The 18,490-nt window shown below is 38.6% G+C and overlaps 1 protein-coding gene across 5 annotated transcripts in view; it reads left to right on the top strand.

The window, feature by feature from the left end:
• sbf1 (SET binding factor 1) overlaps positions 1–18,490 on the top strand; it is a 65,843-nt gene that overhangs the window by 16,569 nt on the left and 30,784 nt on the right. For 2 of the 5 annotated variants that reach the window (XM_044020575.1, XM_044020572.1), the window contains exons 2-7: positions 7,164–7,249; positions 10,297–10,434; positions 13,050–13,178; positions 13,282–13,392; positions 14,197–14,274; positions 17,582–17,611. In XM_044020575.1, coding sequence (XP_043876510.1) covers positions 7,164–7,249; positions 10,297–10,434; positions 13,050–13,178; positions 13,282–13,392; positions 14,197–14,274; positions 17,582–17,611 — 572 coding nt within the window. The remainder of the gene's footprint in view (positions 1–7,163; positions 7,250–10,296; positions 10,435–13,049; positions 13,179–13,281; positions 13,393–14,196; positions 14,275–17,581; positions 17,612–18,490) is intronic. The other 3 variants (XM_044020576.1, XM_044020574.1, XM_044020577.1) reach the window with 3 other exon arrangements.

The raw sequence follows: 18,490 nt of genomic DNA, 5'->3' as shown, positions 1-18,490 counted from the left end.
ATCGGTATCGGTAACATGCTTGCATTTGTGATATCGGTATCAGTATCAGACACAAAAAAGTTAGTATCGTCCCATCGAACCTCGCTCCTTTTGCCAGGTTGTAGTTGTTTGCATGTGGACCAATTGGAAAATTCCAGACAAACTAAAAAAACCTCATAATTTCTTGGCTTTGATAATTGCTTGTTTGTTGTGTGAGATGTTTTCTCAGGTTTGACAAGTGCTTTCTCAAAGTTTCACTGTCTGTAATTGGCTAATGCTATATGGTCATTTGTCAAGTGTCAGTGATGTTTAGGGGTGGGAATGAAAGGGTACTTCACAATTAGAGTTGTTCCGATTCCGATACCGGTATCGGAAATGCCTCCAATACTGCCGAAAATGTGGGCATCAGTATCTGCGAGTACTGGAGTCCATGGCAGGGACTATTTGCTTACTTTATTTGTTAATTCAAATATTGTTATTTGCCCTGGCGTCTCGATTATCTTATTGCATGACGAAGAACGACGATATATCACCACATCGATATCTTGACCCACCCCTAGTGATGTTATTTTAATTATTATCAAGGCTGGTGTAAGCAACATAGTTTTGGATTTATTACTTCGGCCACAAAGTGGGAGTGGAGTATTGTTTTTGGTGGCTGTGTGTGTCCGTGTGCGCTCTTCCACACTTAGTTGCAATATGAGCTTTTTTAGAATTTTGACCCTAACAGGATTTGAACCTTCTGATCTGGAGTCAGGCACTCTAACGTTGCATCACAGAGTCTGTTGCGCGTATAGGCCGACAGAGGCTTGTTGCATGAATGGGAAGAAGTATGCCATCACTGATTGCCTTGTTGATCATGTTTTTCATGATATTCATTTAGTGACAGAGAGAACTAGAATTCTGTAGTTGTAAAGTTGTAAATAAAAATCAGCAACAGGATTTTAGCCGAGTCAGGAATTATGCCTGTAAAATAGCTTGAAATGGCTAGCACACATTCATAGTTTAAAAGGTCTACAATGACTGTAATGGACTGATATTGTATTGTGGGTACTCAAGTTGTGATATCAGTATCAGAAAAGAAAAAGTGATATTGTGCCCTACTACATACATACTACAAAGGGCTGGGGTGGTATGGGCAAAAAAAATCTGTTCAAAAAACCTACAATTGTGTTTAATTTTATGACTAAATTAATGATTGGGTGCTGTTTCGTATAAAAATAACATGTCCTAAATAGGGCAGATAGAGAGGGTGCCTTGGGTTGTCTGTCCTTTTATGAAGTGTGTGTGTGCGTGTGTGCGTGCATGCGTGTGTCTATGCTCAGTACAGAGAGCCTCCATCCTAAAAGTTGGTGTGTCATGACCCAAGGATGAGACTCCACAGTCAGCAATTTTTCTAACATTCTGCGTACTCCAGCTGTAATGACATACTTTATTGAACGGCTCAAAGTGAAAGTGATTTGTGTGCAGTGGCTGTTGTGACAGATGGTGTTACAAGTCTCTAAACGAACCTTGTCGCTGTAACTGAGGAGAAGTCAGTGTTTTCTGGGAAAACCACACTCATAAGTCAGAAGCTCTGATGTGACCCCTGTGCTTGCTGTAACCAGCTTAGTTCCACTCCAGTATCAGTCTGCTCCATCAGCATCGTGAACTCAGTGCCTCTGTGATAAGTAATGGCGTTGAAGAATTTTATCTAAGAATGCAGTTTGTTCATGCAGCTTGTTCTCTAGATAACCCCTTCTTTTTTCAATTTGGAAATCTTTGTAGGGAATCCTATTTCTTCTTCCAGTTCAGTGTGTTCATCCGTTTTGTTTTGCTAAATGAGCGTCTGTGGCTTCTTGACAACTATTTTAAAGAAATCTTTGTGGTTTAAAGCTAAAAAAAATTATTTTTCTGATGCATGGAAATTGTGTCACTCCTGCTGCAAGATGATATTGTGATATTACTGACAGCTACATAGATTTTTATATGTTTTCTACGTTTAATTCATTTATTTATTTTACAGATGATGTCACTTGAGTGTGTCAATGGAAGACCAGGAAAGACATAACATATTAATATTAAGTGTTGTAGATCCATGGTGGTCAAGCTGTGGTACACTAGCTTCTGGTGGTACTTGGAGGAAAATAAGAAATACTGTCCTACTTTATATACCAGGGTATGTGATTAGAATGGAGCTGAGGATTTTTTTACTGGAGCACATGGGTTAGGGTTAGGAAAGTGAAACAAATAACAAATCAAATTATAATAATTATCTCTCACTCCATCTTAATCTAATTTGGCTTTACCAGTGTCTGAAGTATATGAGAGGAAGAGGAAGATGATGAGAGAGCAAATTACCTAATTGGGCATAAATCTGCCTCCTGTTAAAAGTCCGTGGCTGACTTTGCTTGGCCTGTTTACACCACCATATTTTAATGTTGGCGATAATGTGTTACTTTGAGAGCTCAATATTTTTTTAAGTGGTACTTGTAATTAACAAAGGACCAAAAACAACATGAACTAACATAAAGTGACTGGATGTTTACAACACAGGCCCATCCAAATAACATGAGATGATACGCTAACACCCTCATGTATTAGCATGTAACATTGTGAATTAGCATCACTGCACACACCACATTGAATGTTAAAAAGATTAAATACTAAAATAGCTGAGACGCTGATTAAACTTTAATTAGTGCCACACTTTTCACCCCAGGTTCCTTTTAATTCATTTGCTGAGTCATGTTGTACTCATTTTAATGGTTGGGGTGCGTCCAAATTCACCTCTGAGTTATAATGCTATTTATTTTAGCCTCAAGATGGATTTATATATTTTATTCAAACCAATGTTAAATATGTCTTAATTAGGGCTGCAGCATTTATTTTATTAATCGATCAATTGATTGCAATAATAATGGGCAACTATTATGATAATCAAATAATTGGTTTGACTTAAGTTTTCTTAAACTTCTTAAATGTGAATATTTTCTGGTTTCTTTGTGCCAAACACAACAAAGAAATCATGAAAACTGAGTCATTTCGGTTTGTGGACAAAACAAGACATTTAGCAGCCCGTGGCCAAGTGGAAAGGGAACTTGACGTGTAACCGGAGGGCCGCCGGTTCAAATCCCCACCCGGCCAAAATGGCTGGGGTACCCCTGAGCAAGGTACCCAACCCCCAATGCTCCCCGGGCACTACTCAGTGTGGCAGCCCACTGCTCCTAATTCTAGGATGGGTCAAAATGCAGAGAATAATTTCCCCAAGGGGATTAATAAAGTATCTAAAATTTTTTATAAACATCATCATGTAGGGGTTTTTGAAATGCCAATCAACATTTTCACCATTTTCTGATATTTTATGGACCAAACAAGTACTTGATTAATCGAGAAAATAATCCACAGATTAATAGATTATGAAATTAATTCTTAGTTGCAGCCTTTGTCTTAATTGTTAACACATTTTCCTGCTTTATGTGTGGACCAAGAATTTATTTTTCATTGGCTAACGCTAAATGAGTACAAAACAGTAAAGCATAAGTTATAAAACACATGGACTATGAGTAGCAGATGCTTTAACTTAGCGCAGCATATCCATGTCACTGTTTGCGATTCATAACCGTCATGTTGTTATATTTTAAAATTTGTCCCACCACAGTTTCATAGTGAAGTGAGAATTTCGTTGTACATTGTCTCGTCTCTGGTTGGACTCAGCCTGATTACAATCACAGCAGAGATAAAACTGCATGTTTTACAGCAGTGTAGCTAAAAAGCTTTATGAACAGTGACTCAAGTACAAATGCTGGCATTTTTGTCTCTAGTTTCCTTTTCTGTAACTAAAACATTTATAAAATGGTGTTGCAGTGGTTCTAAATTGTCGTTACCACGGCACAGCCACTAGCTCACCCTGCACCTTGTCATTTCTCTGAGTAATTGCTGCTTTTGTGAAGTCAAGTTTTGTTTACATTCCAAAGAACCTACTGTATTTGTACACAGACATTATACTGGACTTGCTGCACTTTTCCATTATCCAGTTTTAGCTCGGCTCAACTCAACTTGTTTACTTGCTTTTCCTTTACGGATAGTACCTGGTGCTTTTTCCGATACGTTCTCTAGTGAGGTTCCATACGAGCTTAGCCAATAATAAAACGTGGCTTCTGGTGTATTTAGTGGTAGTACTGCCGAAAGCCAGCAATTGTCAGCCGAATCACAACCCGTGACTTATTCAGACAGAGACTGTGCTCTGGTCATGCCAGATGTACTCTATGATAAATATAAATATTTGGTGAACAAATCTTTTTAATAAACTGATTCTAATGATTCAGTACTCTGAAAAGACTAGTTTGTATGTTTGTGTCGCGGTAGTTTCGTGCAACTGTGCTATAACGGCCCTGCCCACGTCGAGGGTCAAACTGTACAATGGAAATTTGTATCTGTGTGTTGACCCTGCAATGAACTGGCAATCTGTCCCAGGTGTGACTCCGCCTTTCACCCTATGTCAGTTGGGATTGGTTCCAATGGCCCCCACGACCCTCATGTGTAAGATAAATGAATGAAAACAATATACTGTATGAATGGTTTATTGTGAATAGGAAAGTCATTCGTATATCGTGTCAGTAAACCCTGACAAGCTTAGTAAAATTCAGTTGTAGCTATTTATTTTGAAGTACCAGAGGAGGGAGCCTTAAATTCTACACCTTAACATTTATTTCATGAATATATATTTTATCTTATTTAAGAATCTTATCTATTATTATTATTTCAATAATAATATGAATCTTATCTGCGAAGCACCATACCACTATTTTTTTTTCTTGTCATTTGAGTGTGTTTTGGAGCCAGTGTCAGGGTTTGAAGTAGATTTATTGCTGTTATTACAATAATATTATAAATCACTGTCATTCCCTTTGGCCCTCTAGTGAAAGCTCCACCTTCAAAACATGGGACTGGTGTTTTCTTCTGACATACAACAACATAATTACATATTTTTTGTAACCTTTCCTCGCAAATTTGAACCAGATAAAGGCAGAGTATGGTCATATGGTTCTGTCCATTTCCGATATGAAACGAAAACAACGATTCATGTAATGTGATTCATTCATTGAGCCATTTAAAGACTTTTTTACAGTATTACAATGTGAAGAGCAATTATTTTGGTCAGGATAATTGTGATGTGAGGGGGGGTGACGGTGGTTTAGTGGTTGGGCAAGTGGTCTTTCAAATGGAAGGTTGTGGGTTTGACTCCCTGCTTTGCTAGTCTACTAGTCTTGGTCAAGACACTTAACCCCACCTTGCTCTTGACGGCTGTGCCAGCAGTGTGTGGATGGGTATGAAAGAGGTGTGACAGAAAATGCGTTGCACATCAATATGCTGCCTTACACTGCAGTTTTGCCAGTTTTACCCATCTGGATGCCTTAATAAGAATGAAAATCTTAGGAGGAGACACAGATTTAGCATCTTTCTCTCAACACTGTCTACTGGGCCTCTGTAGTACAGTAAGGTTTGGTTAAATGCTTTTAAGGGGAAAAGTGTACAAGAAACCAAATTTGAGAGGTGGTGTGTTCTTCTGTGTGTGTGTAGTGTCTGTGGTCCGGAGGCCTGCGTGTCACTCCCAGCGGGCTCATTCATACAGTCCTCTCTCAGCTGCAGGATGTCCTGCTTTAACTTGTTGCGGAATAAACCCCACCCTGCTTGACTGCTGGCAGATGGTGCCTCTGTGTGTGTGTGTGTGAGTGAGACAGACAGAGAGAGAGAGAGAGAGACAGACACACACACACACCTACATAACTTATGGCCATACCAGGTGACACATTCTCTGCTCTCTCTGAGTAAATAGTTGGGATGTGACATCATGTCCCAGCATGCAGCAGCCTCAGTGTACTGTACCACATGACTCATCACAGTGTACAGACGAGGGCCAAGTCATATTCTTAAGTGTCACAACAAAGTCCTTTTTTTATCAGAATAGTGTTTTTATTTTTAAACCATTACATTACTATTAATAACTTCACAGCCTTGTTGTGTAAACGTACAATATTTGCATGTCCATGTCGTTTTATGACCTACAATGAATGCACACAACCACCAAAGATAAATGGAAATCTTCTATGTACACACCATGAAACCACAGTTGGATAAACATTTGTGGCATGTGAACAATTTTTTCCCAGTTTTAAAGGTTGTTACATTGATAATCATTATATTTACTATATTGAATACCTATAGTGAATTACACAAAATGTATTGATTGATTTAGCCATGCCCCCAGTGTGTCGTCCTGTCAGAGGGGGAAGAAAAACAGTGTTGTGGTTGTAGCTTTGTAGCATGACTACACATTACTTCCTCCCACTAACCCCAAGCTGCTGCCAACTAATAGTAACCATGGCAACTGCATCTAAACTTTATCTGTGTGTTTTGGGAGCTGGTCTACTTTCTGTTATTTATATTGTCTCTGTGTGTCTGTGCTTCTATATTTGTTGCTTTGGTAAAGACACATATGCTGTGTTGTCTTCTTAAGGGCAAAATTGTAGTACTTGAAATCCAGATTATATCAAAGTCCAAATTAAGATCTTCTTTATATTGGCATGGATCATGTTTTTTTGTTTTGTCGCGCTTTATGTTGGATTGAAAGTATTTGTATTGGGAAAATATATTCTATTCTCTTAGCGAAATGCAGTGGTTGGTTACATAAGCCGGCCTTTGTCATGTCACACAGTGCTGCTGTGAAGAAACAGACCCAGGCCAACAGTGGATATGGCCTCATTAACCAGCAAACAGGCCCTTTAACACATCCCACTACTGTTTAACAGACAACAGACAGACAGCAGCACAACACACTTCCCTGGATATGTAAATGTTTATATTTGTAACAATAGATGTCTGCTTATATCAAAGAAGATATAAACATGCTTTAGCAGCTACACAAAGGAAGTGAATAAAAGTTATGTGAGGGGATGACATACTATGGCTCCCTTGTAATCATAAAAATGAAGCCTTTGTTTTCTACTATGCTGCAATGGTACAGATCTTTGAAATAATACTGATATCTCAGTATCTTTGAATCAATTAAGAATCATTCTGGAAAACAAACATGAAATATGAATCCATTTGTTTACACCTCTGCTTGTTAGTGGAATTAATCAGTCAACAAATAATGTGAATGAAAAACAGAATGAACTGTATGTGTCCCTCTGTCTCCACAGTCGAAGGTGAAGGTCAAGGTCGCATTCTCCAGCGGTTTCCTGAGAAAGACTGGGAGGACAGCCCATTCCCACAAGGCATTGAGCTGGTAAGTCAACACACGCACACACACACACACACACACACACACACACATACATATGTTCCTGTGTAGCTCAGTAGCTACAACAAGACACTTAACACTGTCAGGTCAAGGAATTTATTTCCTGTGCCAGACTAGTGGTTTTGGCCGTGGCACAACTGTTAGTATTACAAGATATATAATTGGAAACATTAATCACATGCTGACCTAGATGAGAGGTGTTTTTTTTTTTTCAGTGTCACTTGATATCAGTTGATGTGTGTCTAAGTGTTAGGGCCTTAGCAAAATGATGTAGAACAACTATGAAAACATTTCCATGGTTCTCTATGTAGTTTGAAACCTTGGTCATTTCAACAGTCAGGTTCACTTCCGTTGTTTGACAGCTATGGGAAAGAAGCTTCTCACCATCCTTGTGTCGTGTGAGTGTAAAAACCTGTAATGTCTGCCAGAGGTAAGCAGTTCAAAGAGATGACGTGCAGCATTAGAGTCCAATAATCTTGGAGGCCCTGACATTTAGACAAGTAGATGTCCTCCACTGCAGGCAGCTGTACACCATTGATGTTTTGTGCAGTCTTCACAACGTACTGCAAAGCCTTCTGTTCCACTTTTGTGCAGTACCATGCTGTGATATTAGTTCCAAGTGGCAAATGGTAGTGGCTTCTCCTTCCTTCTTCTAATAATTTGCGGCTGGCTGTGAACTGAGAGGTGTAATACTGCCCTCCACAGTTAAAAGTCCTTAGTCACATTTCTTAATCTCGAGTCCAAGTCCATTGGTTCAAACTTGGCAGGTGACTTCTACTTCTTCTAATAGTTTTTAGCTGGCTGTATATGAGAGGCGCATTGCTGCCCTCTCACAGTTCTCCTCCTCCTCTCATCTACTCGAATCATCCTTAAGAATCTAAACTCAAGCCTCGATGTTGGCAATTTGACTGGCACTATGTTGAGGTTTTGCAACCGGAAATTCACAGTCACCTGCAACCAGGCTCCTATAGGATGATACCAGCTGTCAATCACACTGGTGTCCACTCTTAAGTGGTATTAGTGGGACAATATTGATATCGACCAACATTGGCTTTAAAATGTGTTATTTTACATTGGCAAACATGCCAACTTCCACCACGATGACCATTGACTTCCTAACAGGAGGTTGAATAGGCTGCTACCTCCTTGACATCTACGCTGGCTACTATTATCGGACGTATTTACGTCAGTGGTAAAAAATTAGAGGACAATAAAACAGTGGCATGTTTTTTTGTTGTGGTTTCATTTTGGCCATTCAATCTAATAATCTTTGAAGCATCAAACTGATGCTGCTCTCAACCAATAAAGCTAGCCAGAGCCATGGTATTAGACTTGTATGTTTATTTATGTTTATTTTCTCAGCTTTGGTAATGCAACCAAGATGCTTGTGTTATCTCCACCAGTTCCTGGTTCTGAACCATAGTTGGGAACCTTTAGTACTGCGCTGATACACCTTGGTGTACCCCTAGCTTGTAGCCGGTAACTGGCTGTCAATGAGTTCGGACCAACTCTTGTGTGAACAGAGCAGAGCAATAATGTACTGCACAGTCTCTCTGAGTTACCATTCCAGTTGTGAAAGACATGGTCATGCAGTCTATTAGAGATGCACCAAAATGAAAATTGTTGAAACTCAAAACCGAAAATCAGGAAACACTGAACACTGAAAGAAATTATTATAATCAATTCTGTACCATAGTTGTTGTTTTTTTTAATAAAATGTTGTTGTTGGCTGGGACTGTGTGTACTTACCTCACTAAAGGCACAAGGCATTGCACAAGGCATTGCAATTATATATATGGATAGATGTATAGATTAATATTCATGCTTTAAAGAATAAATCAATTAAGAATCTATGAAAATATTTTGGAGGATCTCATCGAACATATCAGACAAGGAGGGTGCATGCCCCTCATCTGCAGACAGAGGAGCCTTTTTGTTTTTTGCGCACCACTCCTGCACTGTGGCTCCTCCCACTCCTGCGTTGTGCTCCGCTCCTGCACTGTACGCTTCTCCGTCTCCAAGCAGGTTCTCCATATCAAATGCAGCCTGGATCATTTCCCTATGCGCTGCTTTATCCCCACACCCAAGTAATGGGGGGGGGATAAACAAGTCCAACAACAAGTCCAACACTTGTTGGAGCTGCACCTTAATTTCGTTGTATGTTGTACAATGACAATAAAGTTCTACCTAATGATCTTTATGATGAGGATCAAGTACAGTTGTAATGAAGTAAACATGTGTTGACTGACTCTTAAGAGTGCACTTTTCATTGTTTTTAGTCCGGGGTCCATCTCAACCTCTTTGTGTAGACGATGCTTTAGTGCTGCAGTTAAGGGCATAACGTCTGCCACAGATGCATCAGATGAGCTGATCTCTTTTGTTAACTCTGCGCAAAGGGTTAGGGTTAGAGAAGAGAGAGAATGGAACACAATTTGCAAAACAGACCAGTTTTCTGGATTTGACCATATGCTACTTTAGTGATGTGAATCGTTGTAAGGACACAAGAGAAACATGTTAACACATGGATAAAGATCAACTTCAGAGTCATCAAATCAATGAAGCAACCAAGTGAATCACCATAACACAGTAAATGCCATTAAACTCTGCTAATATTGACTTTCTGTTTGCTCAGTGTGGTCAGCACTTACAGTTTTGATTGCTCCATTAACATTTCTTGTTTTACCAGTGAATGTTTGACACTGACAAACAGTGTGATTGCAGAGAAGAAATGTTTCTTTGTGTTCAGTCAGTATTTGTATTCATTCAGTGGTGTTGCAATATGATTCAAGCAGACAGAACATTGTCAGAACTTGTTTAGTTGCATTAATATACAGCCCTGAATGAATCACTGTTTAAACATGTGACCCTAATATGTCATAAATGTGAGTTAATATTGCTCTGTTGGTTTTTTTCTGCCATTTCTTCCCATTTCCATCTGATTCCAACCCATGTCCATTGTCTCCCTCTGTCGCCTCTGCTACCGCCTCCACCCTCTCACCTGCTCCTTCCACCTCTGCTTTCCTTCTCTCTAGTTCTGTCAGCCCAGCCGTTGGCAGCTGGTTCCTGAGCGGCAGCCCACCTCCTTCTTTGTAGCGGTTTTGACGGACATCAACTCAGAGCGTCACTACTGTGCCTGCTTCACCTTTTGGGAGGGCCTGGACAATCCGCAGGTGAGAGAGACATCAGCTATATCATGTCCTGGGCACCTATGACCTGTCATTAATGCAGGAAACAATGACACAATGCTTTATTGGTGTCCTGTCACAACGAGCGAACCTTGTCTGTGAAAACCTTGCAAATAACTGTTGTTTGTGCCTTATCATATGGGGAAAAGCCAAACCAGTTTCATATAATGGAGGTGGAGTTCTTTTTAGGGATCAACTGCCTCATTTTTTTTTTCATTTTAAGCCGTGTCTTCCCGCTACACTCAAGCAGGGTGGGGAATGAGAAAAAAAATCCATGGCACTGCCCATAGTTTGCTATGATTGGATGATCGCTCTCTGGTTTGGGCATGAAGCGGACTAGAGAGTAATGTGATTTGGCTGAGGGGAAAAAAAGCCCAAACTGGTAGATCAAGTTGTCACTGGACAGAAACCTGGATTAAAAGTGACAAAGGTATGGAGTTTGAACTGGATCGATATGAAAGCAATTACATAAATAGACTTAACAAGGGTGGTGGAGGGGTAAGCCATATATGTTCATAAAACTTTGAACTTTAAGGTGGTGGATGGTATGTCAGGTGTTGTTGATAATGTGCTTGAATGCATATCAGTAGAAATTCACAAAGAATAAAAGAAAAAGTTATTATCAGTTGTGTGTATATATATATATATATATATATATATATATATATATATATATATATATATATATAGAGCACCTGGGTCGAGTTTTGAAGTATTCAACAACTGGATGGAAAATACATTTTCAAGAAGGAGTCAAGTTTGTGGGGATTTCAATATCGACCTCATAAACCCTACCAATCACAAAATGACAGATGAGTTCATGAATACAATGTATAGCATGAGCCTTTATCCAAAAATCACTAGACCCAGCAGAATAACACCTCACTGTGCCACGTTAATAGATAACATTTTCACTAATGACATTGGAAACAACACAATAAGCGGACTATTAATCAGTGATATCAGTGACCACCTCCCTGCTTTTACAGTTTATGATAGCAACTACAAGGACAATAAGCCGGACAAAAAAATAGAATATAAACGAATGAGAACGGACGACTCCATGAATGCGCTAAAATTACCTATTGGTACATGACTGGGATTAAAAAGTCACCGGCCGCCACTGGATGGGAATAAATAAGTTTATACTTCCTCCCACTCCTGAACATGTAAATTGATAGAGTTTGTGTACCAATGCGGTGGAATGTCCATCTGCATGTTTTCTTTGTCTGTTTTGTTTTTACATTTTCAATATAAATGAATAAATAAATAAATAAAAGTGTGAGTGAATGGGTGTATAAAAATACAGACCATTTACTTGACACATTTAAAAGATAGCACATCATAATGTGCCACCATTATGAGCCCTCACTGTAGGAAGTGAGGTACCGGGTTGGGTACCAAACTATTTTCTCAGGGTGGTATCATGATAAACCGGGCAGTATAACAGAAAATACTGAAACAGAAACAAAAATACCCGGGATTTGCAAAATCGTATATATTTTGCGATATACTTACAGAACAGCTCGAGTGAGAGTGGACATTTGACACCTCATCTAGTGGACTGCTACGTCGATAGATTTTTTTGTATGCTAATCCACAATAAGTGTAATGTTTATTTTGTGATTTTCTGTTGCCCATTCAACTGGTTGTCATGGGTGGAGCCATCGTGATCATACCGTACCATTTTACTCTGGTACCCCAAGGGAGGGGTACCAAAGGATGGAACGCAAAAAAAGTACTGTACTGTACCGAACTGAACTGTTCCACAAGTTAAGCCAGTGGAAACACGGCTTAACTTATCCACTTGAATACTACCCATGTGCTCATTCACATTAAATTAACTAGTTAATCACATCTATTAATCAATTGTCCAGCAGTGTTTTTTTGGACAGGCTTCAAAATTGGCAGGTGTGTACAGCGTTGACATTGGTGGTGTTTGGATAAGAAATGCAACAGATATATCGCTAAAGCAGCAGCTTTAGGAGGTGTATTTATTTGCATCTGCAGTGCCGACAGGTGCACACCATTTGCTAGCCTGTTAACACTGAGTCTAAATAAATTAAATTTAAATGTATGTGGTGCTCATGTCTATTGTTTAATTTAAATTTAAAACTCCTGACTTACAATATTAATGTTGTCTGTTGTTGTTATTGGAACACAAGAGCATAAGACTCATGCTCATGATTGAACTAGGGCTGCAAAAAATAAATCAATTAGTAGCTGAATTCTAAGTTAATTGCCTACTATTTTCATACTTGTTAGGTTGAGATTTATTTTTTTTCTGGACAATACCAGACGCATGAGTATGTTTTTGTTGTGGGTTTGGGAAATAACATCAAATATTTTGCACGGTTTCCTGACATTTTGAAGACCAAGCAGTCAAATGCTTGATCTGTCAATCAATATTTCAATGAATTGATGATGAAAATAATAACTATTTGCAGTCCCAAACTAAACCTGGGTCTTTATTGTGTCTGGTGTGTATTTTCTGTTGTGTACAACTTGCATACTTTTTCTGTGTTTTCTATATGAACCCTGGTTTTATGATTTGATGTTCTTCTCAGCTTTGATTGCATCCATCCCTGTTCTGTGTTCAGCTGCAGAAGGCTGAGACCAGTGAGGCAGATGAGGTAGATGATGAGCTGTCTGTCGTCCAGTCAGCGAAGGTCTTTGCCCCGAAGAGTCTGGTGCTGGTGTCCCGACTGGATTACACCGAGGTGTTCAGGGTATGATGCACAAAACAATATTTACACTCCATTACATTGTTTCTAGACTTCTAGACATTATTTCTAGACTTTGTTGACATCTTCATTGCTTCTTGTTGAACAGAACTGTCTGGGTCTGGTCTACACCATCTACGTAGATGGCCTGACTGTGCCTTTGGAAACAGTGGTCGGAAATCTCCTCACTTGTATCATCCCCATCGCTGGAGGTTCCCAGGTACAATTACTGACCAATCCTCCTCCTCACACTTTCACCTAGACAAACTTAACTATGGCAAAGGCAAAAAGAGGATCATAACACATTTATGTTGCTTAGTTCTCCTGGGTAGTACATGTTCTACCATACCATAGCAGTTAGCACTGCTCTGAGGCAAAGCTAGGGGCTGCCAGCTCGCATCACGCTCTGCATTTGCACTCAATGTTGACTGCTGACATCATAAAACTTGCACTGTTATCAGCTAGGTAAGTTTTTAGCTGTGGACATAGAGATGACAACTATGCATGTGTGGAAGTGCTGGTAACGTGCCTGCATAAGCATTTGTTTAAAATAACTGGTTTTAATGTATAATAAGAGAGTCACAAGGTTCAGAATGATGCTAATCTTCCTCATACACTTGGTTTAACTTCATATCTCGCAGACCATATTGCACAGGTACTGTAAATTCACTCAATTGTAGACATTTTAAGTTTGGATTTACATATGGCATGATACTTAAGCAGACTGACGCTAAATCAAACTGATTCCTCAAAACATTTTGTGCTATTTTTCATCTGTTTTTCTTGACCATTACTATTTTTTAAAGAAATTTTTTTTTTTTGTTTTCCTCTCCAAATATTATTGATTTATTGTCAGTAATTTCATTCCATCTCTGCTGATGCATGCTTGTGGTGCACAAACACTAAAAAAAAAGGAAAAGAACTAGATTTAGTCTTTTTCTTTTATCTGAATATAAATTCCACTAATGTAACACGCGTCACTTGTGTGTGCACCCTGTTATACGCTGGTTCCTCTGTGTTACAGATAGATGAGTCTCCAGTATGTAGTTTAGAAAAGGTTCCTCAGGCTCTGGCCTGTGACTGGCTGCTGGCCTGTCTCCAGGTAACATCCACATCCCGCAAGCTTCACCAATCAAAACCAATCAGCTCGATGTCACTGATTCTGTTAATCAAGCAGAAATTAGTTGTTTTCTTTCCTTTGAGGAATGTGTTCTGTCCTGCAGTCATTTCAAATCATTTCAAATGTGATTGATGGCGCTTCAGCTGTTTTTGTTGTCTTCTCTTGCAATATCATTTTGTTGAGTTGTTGCATCTATTAGCATTATTTTCAAATTCTTCCCTTATTCAGATACTATACATACACACGTGTCATTTATTTGCTGTGTGGCCATATGGGACAGCGGATGGCTTCCAAAATAAAAGCACAGCATCTAAATGAGAGAATAAAATTGAATCAGCATCAGAGATTAAAGCACAGCTTTCCTTAAACTGTACAAAACTAAAAAACTTACTTTTTAAATAAGGTACCTGAGCTATTTTGGCCCCAAACAAAATTTAAATTCCTTATTTAAATATTATTGATTGGTTTGACTGTGTGTTACCCTTAATGCAATGTATAATGTAACTGAAACACGGTCAGTCTTTTAAATGCCTATAATTTGTCAGGAGTTTTTTGTCTGGCCAAGGACAAACAGTTCTGTTCTTTCGACTGAAGAGGTGAACAGGCCACTTTAGAAAAAGTGACCCAGATACACAAACACACATTCCAGGAACTGTATAATTACACAGACTTTTCTTGAAGCCTTAAGAAGAACTTAATATTGGTCATTACCAGGGAACCTGTCTGTTCACACCAACCTCTGTGCAGAAACGTATAACAAACTCTAGCTACAGGACACTAACATGATATCTATATTTAAACATCAAGTAGGCTTTAGCAACAGTGATCGTCAGACTTTCTACCAGACACACACTTTTGTTTTTTATGTATGCATATGTAGTATGTGTTACATTTACATTATTTTATATATATCATGTTTATCATTTACACAATCAGTTAACCATTTTAAGACATTTTCATTACATGCATTCTTACCTCCAAGACCACATTTCTTTCTACTTTTTTTTTCTTCTTGGGGAAATATCTTTCGTTAAAAGCACAGTCACTTTTGAGTGTTTCCTTTCTGTGAGAACTGATGCTCAAACTGATGCTTATTTTGGGAAATGTGCTCTTAAGCCCACTCAAAACTAATCTGAGAGTTTAAGACAAAAACAGAATGTTTAACATGTTTTTTGCTTCACTCGTAAAACTTTATATGTTCAAAGTAACTTGACAAAAACATGTCAGCGGTTTCCATTGACTAAAACTACACTGAAATAACTATCATGCGCTTAAAACAAAATAGACAAAATTAACATCAATCCAAACTGATTCAGACTCATTCAAAGGTAACAAATTGGGTGAAATTTTGGGCTAACTTTAAAGGTTAAATGTAATACCATTAGCATCATTGGTCACTGCAGTTGAACTTGTTTGTCAGACCAAACCTAAGTGATCATGATGGCTATCAGTTAGCTATCATGTGTATTTTACCAGTTCACAGTGAAAATAGTAATTTCATATAATATATGAATTAAGATATTGATTGATGCTTTTGGCAGTGCTGTCCCCAAATACACCAGACTCCTCTGTTAAATATTGAGATTTTAGAAATTTCATTGCTAACCATTGGAGATAAACGCATGTTGTGGAATTTTTAAGTGTTTTTATTTGGTTTGGTTCTCATTTGGGATGTCACATTCATGACTCTTCCAGTGACGACACTCTCTGACCAATCAGTGTCCGGCAGTCTGTTGACATCACATTTTAGTATCAGCTCAGCTCGCTTGGAACTAAAAAAAAAAAACCCAGGTCACAGGTACTATCCCTATTGAAAAAGCAAATACAAAACGAGTTGAGTTGAGCCGAGTTGTGCTAGAACTTTGTAATGGAAAAGCTCCATTAGAGGAGCAGCTTCAAGATGCATTCAAGAAACCACATGAATTTCATCACTTCTGCAAATGCACATGAAGTCCACTAACTAAATACTACTTATAATCTTTTAAGGCAGAATGTTGTATATTAGACCTTTTTAAATACACTGGCAGATAAGCAGGCTGTTGAATCCAAATCTTTTGAATAACTAAAAATATATTTGAGTTTTAAGACAGACATTATCTTTTTCTTTTTTTACTACAAAATTGATCAGTGTGATGTAACAACACCGGTTCTTCATTTTGCACAACTCAAATGTGTGCTGAACTTCAGGCTGTTGCCCTGATGTGAAATAATGGTAAATTGCTAAATAACAACAGTAATATGACCTTCTTGCAAAGTCCCAACAAAGTCTTGTTGAACAACACGGTCAGTCCCTGAGATAAAGTGTGTGTGTTGTGTGTGTGTTACTGTCAAATGGTGGAGGAGGACCTCTCTTTAGTATGTAGGACAGTTAATTTCTTCATGTTTGTGGGCTGTTGTCTCTATAATAATTAATGTGACAGAGGAAATTCCAATCTCAGTTTCTGGGCATAGCCTGTCTCACTGCCAAATGCTCTGACTGGTAGAGCTTCAATTAGGTCTAACACATTAAAGCTGAAGGGCATTACTTAAAAGTGAAACAAAAAGTTTTTTTGTTTTTTCATTGCTACTTTCTGTCACATGAAGAGACGCATGCTTTCCTTTAATCTTTACCTCTTCTGTTTTTGGTGTGTCAGTTGGGAACTGTGCTTTTCAGTATCAGTTTTATTACCTGTTTATTTATTACCTGTGGTTTCAAAACAGTCACAAGGTTATGGGAAATGAGGATACTTTCATTTTTGAAAGTAAAGCAGATTAGTTTTCATCATCATTATTATTATTATTACAGTGTAATTTCAGAACCATGTAGAGGTTCATACAGTATCCTGTAGTTAATTTAAATGGGTTCTGATTCAACTTTGAGTCTCTGTTAATATGAATAAAAACCGGTATCTAGGACTACGAAGCTAACGGCAGCTTCTTTTCCCATCAATCATATTTTATTACTGCTATTCTATATATTACATTATGAAGTGACATGAACCATCATCTGTTGTTGTTATTGCGCTTTTGAATCCCACAATGATGGTTTTATTTTTTTGCATGTGTTGCTTATGTCTATTGTTCTACTCATTCTATGTTTTTTACACAGCTGTCATTGTGTGCAGTTCATGTTCATGATGCCATTGTTTGTGTAGCTTCCTTGTTTTACTATCCACATACATTGTTGTCAAGTGGGGGCATCAGGTGCCCTCGCACCTGGTCTTTCTAACCTGCGTCTTATTCTGCTGTGTGTGTGTGTGTGTGTGTGTGTGTGTGTGTTTGTTTGTCTGTCTGCTGAGTGCTTGTGTAGCCGGGCCAAGAGGAGAGAGAGGAGAGTTTGGTACGCCAGCCTGACTTCATTCTCCCACTCGCTACCAATCAGCTTTGAGCTTAGCTTCCTCTTCTCCATCAGCCAATCCACAAACACCTCCTGTGACAGGAGAAAAAAATGAAAATGCTTTTAATTCAGATTCAGTACGTGACCAACAACTGATCATTCTTTTGCACAGCACCAAGCTGTACCTTTGATGCAAGCTTTAGCTTTTCCATTAATTCACAATACTGGAAATTTCATCATTACGCCTCATCATTAGTTTGTTATAATCTTATAATGAAAACCAAGAGATGCCTTATTTGTACAGATAGATCCGTTTAATTAGTTTTAAATGGTTTCAAATATTAATCTAAAATTGCCAAGTGGTAGCAGATTTACACATTATGTTTCCAAAACTACTTTCCCTAGTGAAGCTAAAATAAGTCTCAAAGCAAGTGTAGTCAACTATGTTACATGTTAAAGGCTCAAAGTAGCAGAATGCCTTTTTTTTGACCTCTGTATGTATGGTACAGTAATAGTGGCAGTGTTTGTGTGGTGGTAGCAATTTTGTAATCCCAAATCGTGGTTGAGTTTTTGAGTTGGAAATACGAGGACCTCAGAAATTCCGAGTTTAGACAGAAGGCACCATATGACCCAGGAATAATGATGGCCAGTCTACCAGAGAATAAGTGCAAGGATGGAAAAGTAGTAAAGGAGTGATCCACATCAGTGAACAGTGTCAGTCAGGCATACAGTCCCTGAATCAGAATCAGAATCAGAAGAGCTTTATTGCCAAGTATGATTTGCACATACAAGGAATTTGTTCTGGTGACATAGGTGCATACAAGCATACAAAGTTTAAAAAAAAAACTCCCACTTTAGCGTAAACATTCATTAACGTGTCTT

The sequence above is a fragment of the Solea senegalensis genome, linkage group LG3 (assembly GCF_019176455.1).
Source record: "Solea senegalensis isolate Sse05_10M linkage group LG3, IFAPA_SoseM_1, whole genome shotgun sequence".
Taxonomy (NCBI): domain Eukaryota; kingdom Metazoa; phylum Chordata; class Actinopteri; order Pleuronectiformes; family Soleidae; genus Solea; species Solea senegalensis.
Note: the sequence above shows the minus strand (reverse complement) of the source record. Positions and strands in the feature narration are given on the sequence as shown.